Source organism: Echinops telfairi, unplaced genomic scaffold, assembly GCF_000313985.2.
Source record: "Echinops telfairi isolate 266 unplaced genomic scaffold, ASM31398v2 ScPeMD7_7473;HRSCAF=8511, whole genome shotgun sequence".
Classification (NCBI taxonomy): Eukaryota; Metazoa; Chordata; class Mammalia; order Afrosoricida; family Tenrecidae; genus Echinops; species Echinops telfairi.
The window spans coordinates 13,881,030-13,890,568 of record NW_022111377.1 but is presented as its reverse complement, the minus strand read 5'-3'; the positions used below and the strand labels follow the sequence as shown (position 1 = coordinate 13,890,568).

At 39.1% G+C, this 9,539-nt stretch overlaps 1 protein-coding gene across 1 annotated transcript in view; it reads right to left on the bottom strand.

Moving 5' to 3' along the window:
* MALRD1 (MAM and LDL receptor class A domain containing 1) overlaps positions 1-9,539 on the bottom strand; it is an 819,322-nt gene that overhangs the window by 237,784 nt on the left and 571,999 nt on the right. Inside the window, 1 exon segment of the mRNA XM_013008119.2 lies at positions 5,119-5,277. Coding sequence (XP_012863573.1) covers positions 5,119-5,277 — 159 coding nt within the window.

The following is a 9,539-nucleotide window of genomic DNA, read 5'->3' as shown; positions in this document are numbered from 1 at the left end:
CCACCACGGGGCTCAAGGCGACATTCCCATTATGCCAAACTCGTGTTATTTAGTTTCTTCGTGTGAGAGGTTCTGCTCGGGAGTCAAAAGTGTGCCTTCAGACGGTAGATCTGGGAGTGTCCATTCCTGTGTTTTAAACCCTTCCCTCCAGAGCTTGCTGCAAACATCAACTTCCTACTTGGCACTTCTGGTCCAGATGTGCGAAAGAAAGAGAGAGAGAGAGAGAGAGAGAGAGAGAGAGAATGAAAAAGATTGGAATAAATCCAAGTGTAATATTCTGATACACATGTAAGCTATGCCAAAATTATATATGTTTAACTTCATATCTCTGCCCTTTTTCAAACCTTCCTAAAACAATGACCATGGGGTCTTTCATTATTTCCTTTATCAGAAACCAGGGTGAGATGGGGATATAAGTCTAGGATGAAATAGAATGATCATTATTAGCTGTCCTTGAGCAACCCTTTGTCTCATGCTGATCCAGGCAACATGGAATCAAACACGCCCTAAGAACCATGTGAACCCGTTTAATGTCATAGCAGCATGCAAGCCTCCACTGATAGAGAGGTGGTGCTGTGCTGACCGGCACTGAACCCACACCTCCTGCATGGAAGGCAAGGTTCCTATCAGTGATCCACCAGTGAGCCATCGAAACAGAGGAAGGCAAGCCTCTTATCAGTGATCCACCAGTGAGCCATCAAAACAGAGGTTAAATGACCCCAAGTATAGAGTTCAAGGGGATTCAAGCATTAGGTTTCTCTGTAAAGGATCAGCATGCAGTAATGTCCTAGAAAGAGCTTAGATGATGTTCCATAAACCAGGATTTCAATTCAGGTTTATTATATTTTATACAAGATTAGGAGAATATTTAGTTTCCTATGTTCCTTATTTCTAATTCAGAAATTATAATACCTTCCCTGTATTCCTAAATAAAAGTACAATTGTCATGTGCCTAAACTTTAGGGACCTGCCAACCAAGTATTCAATAAGTCCCATCTGTTAAACACTGTATACCTTAAACTATTATAATATACTTTAGATTGTTAGTATTACTAAGATGATTTGGGTTCATATTTTAAATCTAGTGGTAAATATGCAATTATGCTATAGGAAACACATGGGTCATATGAAGCAGATTATTCTATGCCACAGTTATTATATAAATGTCTAATTAATTCAAACCCTCAACTCCCAGCAATGTGTGCGATACTTAGAAGGTATGAAGAAAGCTCTCATTGCATTAAATAATCAAAGAGCCTGGGTTACTACTAAACACAGTGATGAATAGGTCTCAGCCACATGAGCCTTACCCAAGTATTCATCACGTGTTATTCACACTTACTTTAAAGGCTGGAGGGAAGATAAAATTAACACAATATGTGACTTGTGTCCCATTGGAATTTATAATCTAATGGTGGAGATGGCCAATTATACCATCTAAAAGAACAGAAACCTACAAAGGGATCGCACACAAAAAGTCAGCACCATGCGCCTCATTCCTTGGGTGATTTATGCCATTCAAATGCCACTCTCCACATCAAATTCTTTATGTCCTAACTGTAAACACTGTGTGCAGATGAGAGGGTGGATTAATATCCTAGTTTCTCTCTACAACTTCCACGATGGCGGCTCAAAGGCTCTGAAATAGGCCTGTGATGAAATGTCTTCCTCATGTACCGAATTCTTAATCTTGGCAGCAATAAATTAAAAAGCCCATCGGTACTTCTTTAATTAACAGCGATGTTGTGATGCTTAGAAATACAGCGTCGTCTCTTTTAATCTGTTGGCCTTCACGTAAAGACTCCTGCTTTTCCCAAGGGGTCAAAATTAATTAATGTCCTTACAATTTACTTAGCAGGCCATTGTCTCAGAAATGTCAAAACAAGTTCACTGAAGCATATTAGTAAAACAGGGATGACATAATCAGGCAGCTTTGAAGACAGAAATCTGTGAAAAATATACTGTCTCATGCAGTGATTAACATGGAGGATAAGAAACATTCTGTCAGTAAGTTTATATTTTGTGAGCTATGGACATCTTTACTTGTAGAAAACATTGCATAAATAACCAGATGAAAAACTTTCCATGTTTTCTTTAATGAAATTACACAAGTTATAAAAGTTCAAAAGGGGAAATTAATAGTCCTTAATTATTCCATTAAAAGGTAACAATTACGCTTATTTCTCTTTTTTGAACAATTGATGGAATCATTCCCATAGCTAGTGGTGACCCCTATATTGAGACTATAATATCTTTGTGCCATTAGTAATATACCAACAGAACTGCTCTAGTGGTTTTCCAGTATTGTCTTAGGCTAAGCAATACTTGCTTTAAATGTTAGCACATTAACATGTCTGGATATTTGATGTCTAGACTTAGATAGTTGTGGTAAAAATTGGCTAATTTCCCATAAGTTCTCAAGGGAGGAAGTATGCATTTATTCTAAAAGTTTAAAAAAGGATATACTTAAAGGTGTATTCACTGTGCTGTTTGTTATAAATGATACTGTTAGAAAATAAATCTTTTCAGCACTGGATACTCTCATGAATTAAAATAAAAATACAAAGTAGAATATACTACTGTGGCTAAGACTATTATGTTAAAATATTCATCATGGATACATATTTTCACACTATATTCTATATCAAGGAGAAGCCTATTTTTTATTAGAAAGTATTTACATAAATATAGGATAGCAGGATGCACAAAACAAAAAGCTTATTGATTGATATATTGCAATATTGAGACTATGGGCAATTATTTTACATGCTTCTTTATAATTTCAAATTTTTAGAAAGAGGACAATTGTAAAGAATAATTTTAAAATTGAGCAAAAGTGAATGTTATCATCATAGTGAGAAGCAGTAGCTCAAACATTTTTAAGTGAAAAAGCTAAAAAACTCTCCACAAAGCACAAGTGTGCTGCCAATGATTTTTCTTTTGTGTGTGGTATTTTGGGGTTTTTTCCCCCCCCATTTATTCATTTATTTAATATTCTGTATCTAGCTTTTGATCATTTTATTGAGAGATCTTACAGATATTATAACAGTCCATAATTCAATTAGATCAAGCATAATTGTACAATCGCTACCAAGGAAGCAGATGGACTTTGGCCTCTACTTAAATCTTACCTCAGTAGAAGAATGGTTTGTTTGAATAATGTGGCACTGTATGATACTGACCTTCTGTACACACTCACTGAAGACAAATGGGTGTATAAGCAAATGTGGAGACGAAAACTGATGGTGCCTGGCTATTTAAAGATATAGTATCTGGGGTCTTAAAGGCTTGAAGTTAAACAAGTAGCCATCTAGCAGGGAAGCAACAAAGCCCACAAGGAAAACTCAGACCAGCCATTGTGATCATGAGGTATTGATGGGAATAGGCATCAAAAAGTTCAAAAACAGTCTTTTTGTTATTTTATTTTAATTCACGTTTCCCAGATGAGTTGTAAAGTTAAAGATCATTTTATATTCTGATGGTACAGTAGTTAAAGCACTGGGCAGCTCAAATTGAGAAGATGGTCCACGGGAGAATGAGGTAGCAGTCACCTTCTGTAACTTGACGATCTTTAAAACCTTATGGGACAGTGCAACGCTGTCCTTTGGGGTTGAAATGAATTGGAAGTCACTTGATAGCAATGAGGTTTTTTGCTTTTTTTCTCCCCCCTTTACTTTGAACTTCTACATTTCTGAATTGATTATGTAAATCTATGTAGATTGATACGTTGACCATTTCTAGTAATTTTATAATAGTTAGCTGACTATGTAAGGACCATCACTTATCGCCTATTACATTTTTATTGATTCTAATTATAAAAATTTTAGATCAAAATTATACTTTCACATAATCAAATAAGTAAATTTTTTCTTTTGTAGCTTCTGGGTTTTGGGAAGTTAGAGCCTACTTCCAAAGTGCAACTTTTACTTTCAGTTTTGTTGGGAAAGTTATGTTGTTTTTATTTGTTACATTTAAATATTTAATCTGTCTGGAATTTACTCGTGTGTATGATACAAAATTGGGGTTCTGGTGTCTAACCAAATATGCCAGTCCCATATCAAATAATACATCTTTTCCCTAATGAGTTTAATTATATAACTTTGTTATTAAATTCTGGATTCTATTAATTTCTGTATTCAACTTCCTGAACTCTACCCAATTCCACTAATTTCTGGGTAATGTTCTAGATCCTTGAGATGGTTTTCATAGAATATCAACATTTTACTCCTCAAGCATGATGGCTTCTTATTCCTAATATGTAGCATACAATTAGAGGACAACTTCAAAATAAGAATGAATTTCCATACTGTGATTGAACAAGATATCACATATCTGCCTAGAATATATAAGTAATACAATTAACATTCTATTTCTACTGGTCATAAAATACCTGCACCATCTTGTATACTTTTCCTCTGAAAAGTTCTTTTTAATTCTGTATAATCTTTTTGTTTGCCTGTGCTTTAATTGTTTTGAGAAATTCTTTAGCTTATCTTTTTCTCTAAGAAAAAATTAGAATGCTTTTGTTTGCTAATAACTAGTCAGGATTTCTGGGCAAAAGTAATAAGATTACAAGCGTGCTTCCTCTCTGACTCTATTAGCTGTCAAACCATCGATGATTTCGCTAATTGCAAGCATCAGCAGGAGGCAACATTTGTTAAGATTTAGCAAATCCTGGTTCACGTCCTAACCTTTTACATCTCTGTTCCTAGACTTCAGAGCAACCAGCATGGGAATACTGGCTGGCTGAACGGCCAGATGGCAGTAGGAATGTTCTTATTATTGGCAATTCTAAACCTTTGCCCCATACCTGCATTATCCTAAACGCTACCTGCCCAAACCCATAAAGGTTTCAAGAACCCCTTTATGTTAGGAAATACAATCTGCAAATTAAAAAAAAATATATCACACAGGGTTTCCTTATTGTGGCAATGTCCGTTCTGGACCTAGTCAATAATTGAGGAGTTGAACTAGAAAGGACAAACCCTCCTTCAATAAAATGTTTGCAACTCTCTACCCACACGGTCCTAAGGAATCCCTTGTGGCTTTCTCTCAAATGATGAGAACTGATTTCCAGTGCACTGGATTCATTGATCTGGCTATGGCTCCTCAGTTTACCTGGTGTATGATCAGAGTCTGGACTCAGTGCTTCAGCAGGAATTGGTGTGCCAATGGCCCAGTCCAAGTCATCCTTGGAGTCTTGAGTCAGATGACAAGCAGTGGTCCAGTGTTGTGAACTCTCAAAATTACAGCTTCCTGTTGTACTGGTATACTGGCCTAAGGCAAGAGAAAAGTTAACAGACTTTTTTTTGCTAAATATGCATATTCCACTAGATATGACAATATATTCATGATGCCTTAACATTGCTATCGGCATATTATAATTCTCTATAAATATATGTACACCCCAGTTGTTATTAAGTAAATTGTAGGTCCCCAACATATGTCTTTTAACTCTTAACTTCTGTAAGTTCAGATCAGGAGCCCTGGCAGTGCACTTGTTAAATGATAGGCCGCTGATTAAAAAGTAAGTGGATGGAACCTACCAGCATGTGCATGGAAGAAAAGACCTGACCATTAGTTTCTGTAAAAATGCTTACCTCAGGGACCCAATGGAGGGAGCAGCTCTACTCTGTCACATAGGGCCACTCTGAGTAAGAATGGGATGCCTGGCAAACAACAACCTACCTGTGGTGAGAATTCCATTCAGAGTTAGGCTTTGCTTTGTTATATGAATGAGGTCATCTCAGAAGAGGATGTTGAGTTCCAATCATTTTTACAATATGAAAGCGCAGATATGACACTGACGTATAAGGAAAGAGTGAAGATCAACACTACCTGAAGGTGACGGGGCAGGCTAGTCTACAAAGGACTCCAAGAAGTACAGGGCCTTGAGAAGCGGAAAAAGGATGTTCCTTACGTGAACAGAAAGAGAGCGAGCCATCGCCTAGAGCCAGTGCCCTGGACTGAGATGTCTAGTCTTCTAGATGGTGAGAAAATAAATTTAAGTTTGTTAAAGCAATCCACTTGCGGCATTTCTAACCCAGTGATATTGAGAACGTGCTATTTGTATTCGATAACACTATTACTTGGTGTGATTAGCTGCTTTCAAGGGAGTCAGACTCTTAGTGGGCTCATGGACGGTATGCTGTGTGGTCCTTTGCCACCATTTCCATGATCTGTCGTGGATGGGATCCTTGTGATCTGTAGGGTTTCCTTGACTGATTTTTGGAAGTAGATTGCCAAGTCTTTCTCCTAGTCTGTCTTAGTCTGGAAGTTCTCCAGAAACATCTTCAGTATCATAGCAATCTGGGCACCTCTATGGTTTCCCATAAAGTGAATTGGCTGCGAACTGAAACCTGGTATTCCTCTGAAAAGTGAGTGTGAAAAGGGTGAGCAGGTACCATCTACCTCCTCACACTTCACAAAGGATGAAGGAGAACCGAACTCACAATCAGCCCAATGACAATATCCTGTGAGGCAGAGGTCACACCTGCTTCCACTGCCTGTTCTTCCTTACCGATTCTGACATCCCACCCAGCTCCACCCAAACTCCAGACTAACTCCAGACTCCAGACTAAACGCACTGCCAGCAAGTCAATCCTGACTCATAACAACCCCATAGGGCAGAGGAGAACTGCTCCTGTGGGTTTCTGAGACTGGAGAGCCTCAGCTTTTACCTGCAAAGTGGCTGGTGGTTTTGACCAATTGACCTCGTGTTTAGCAGCCCACTGTGTAAACCACTATACTACTATGGTAGAAAGATGAAATCTGTGATATTTTAAACACTTGTCAGTTGTTTTAGCGTTTATAACATTCACAAAGCACTAATATTTTAATGGGAAATTATTTAGATCTCAGAGTATTCCATATAAAATCGGCATGTCGCTTCTCAAGCATGGTGGGGTTTTATTCCTAAAAACTAGAATCCTTTTTAATCAGGTACATTCCTTTTATCCATTTTACATAACATGGTTCAGTGGTTTCATATGATTAATTTTTTATTCCTTGTATGTCATTTTCATGTCAGTATTTAGAGTCTAAAAACCAAAACGAATTTTCACCTCCTCTGTGTTTGTGTCATTCACTATTTCTGATAGCCTAGCTAGTCCCTGAGTCAAAGCTCTCAGGTTTTCCCAGTTCCACCATTAATGGTCCTAATAGTTTAGGATTTTACTTATAGGTCTGTGATCTCCCATAGGCTATAGGAAATAGGGAAGGACACAAAAACAGAGGAGGCACAAATAGACAAGTGGGATATACAGATGATAAAACTCCTGCGTACATCGAAAGACTTCACCAAGAGAGTAATAAGAGAGTCCACGAACTGGGAAAACATCTTTAACAATGACACATCGGACAAAGGCTTTTTTAAAAAAATCTACAATACTCTGCTAACTTACAACAAGAAAACAAACAATTTCCCACTAAGGAGGTGGGCAAAGGACCTGAACAGAAATTCCTCAAGGGCAGAAATCTGAATGGTCAATAAACATATGAGAAAATGTTCCCAATTATTAGCCATAAGAGAAATGCAAATTAAAACAATGAGATACCACCTAACACCCTAAAAAATAGTCCAATTCAAAAAATCAGAAAGCAACAAGTGTTGGAGGGGCTGGGGTGAGATAGGAACTCTCATCCACTGCTGGTGGACCTGTAGGTATGTACAGCCATTATGGAAATCAATTTGGCAATTTCTAAAACAGACGGAAATTGAGCTACCATACAACCCAGCAATCCCCTTACTGAGCATATACCCATTAAGAGGCAAGAAGCAAACCACGGCCAGACATCGGTGCTCCAATGTTCATCACAGTGCAGTTCACAATTGCAAGGAGTTAAAAACAACTCAAGTTTCCATCAACAGATGAAAAGATAAAAAAACTGTGGTACATACATACAATGATTTTTAGCATCCCTAAAAAGCAGTGAGGAACGCATGAAACACATGATGCATGGGAAGAATTGCAGGAAATTATGCTAAGTGAAGTAAGCCAAGCACAAAAAGACAAGTACAACATGAGTCCACTGAGGTAAGCAAAAAAAAAAAATAAAAAGTAAAAAGGGATATATAGGAAAAGCTACTAAATACATACATGCCTGGGGTGAGGTCCAGGTACTATGGCAGGTGCCGAACCCAACCCAGGGATACATATGACAGCCAAATAATAAGGAGGAAGAGAGAGAGAGAGAGAAAGAGAGAGAGAGAGAGAAAGAGACAGGGGAAGAGGGCACTAACCCACCTAGTGGGGAGGGTGTTGTTTATATCTCTACAGGAGAGGGATAAAGGGACCAGAAGTCAACCCAGTGCTAAGCTATGAATACAACCTACAGGCATGAACCAGGAACCAATAGAGAGGTCAGCGGGGGCCAGCCCCCGATTCCAACTATGTGAGCCCCCATCCCCCACCCCAGAGGAATGCACTTCAGAGGACAGCACTGAAGCTGCAGCTCAGGGAGTGGGGCGTTTGTGAATAGGAGCAAATGAAGAGGGAAGGAGAGAATGGAACACACCCGGCCCACCAAGCCCTGAGGACAATATTCCAGCTCAGAGCAGCCAAAGCACAGAGAGGATCACAGGGCCGGCCCCATCATGAGACATGATGATGCGTCCCTCATGGACATCTAGTGCTAAGGAGGACAGCACATCTGACTCCTGCACCAGGGTGAACACTAAGGGTGTACAGCGGAGCCTCAAGGGGAGCAAAGCAAGGAAGTCCCCGAGGAATGCCAAAGGTGGACTTGGGGGTCCAGGGCGTGGCACCCCAGCAACTTCACTGGAAAACACTACAAAGAGCAATGGACAGACCTGGAATCGCTTGAGGACTTTTCAATTTTTGCTGTTGGTTTTTCTTTTTCTCTTTATTTTTTGTTTTGTTGTGTTAGCTGTTGTTGATTTATTTTTTTGTCTTCTTTTTTTGTTACGTTTTGCTCTGCTCTGTTTTTGCACGTATTATTGTCTATGCATGTCTACCTGGACAAGATAGGTGGGATGAACAATCCAGAGGAGAGTACGATGGGACTGACAGTTCGTGGGGGTACACGGGAGAGGGAGAGATAGAGGAAAAGGAGGGTGCTGCCAACAAACCCAGGGACAGGGAAAAATAAGTGATCTAAAATTGATGGTGAGGAGGGCATAGAATGCTTGGTGGGGTGGGGGCTAGATGAAGGGCAATGTAGCCAAGAGGAATTCCCAAAACCTGAATGAAGGCCAAAAATGATAGTGGGACAGGAGGAAAGTAAAAGGAAATAGAGGAAAGAACTGGAATGCATAAGACAGTTATAGAGGTCTAAATACAGGTATGTATATATGTAAATACATTTATATACAATGACAGGGGAATAGAGCTATGTGTATATACTTATTTATAAAGTATTTTGGTAGCAGATGGACATTGGGCTCCACTCAAGTACTCCCTCAACACAAGAACAATTTGTTCTACTAACATGGCACTCTGGATGGTCACCTTCCCTGACACAATTGCTGAAGAAAAAAGGGGTGCATAAGCAAATGTGGTGAAGAAAGCTGATGATGC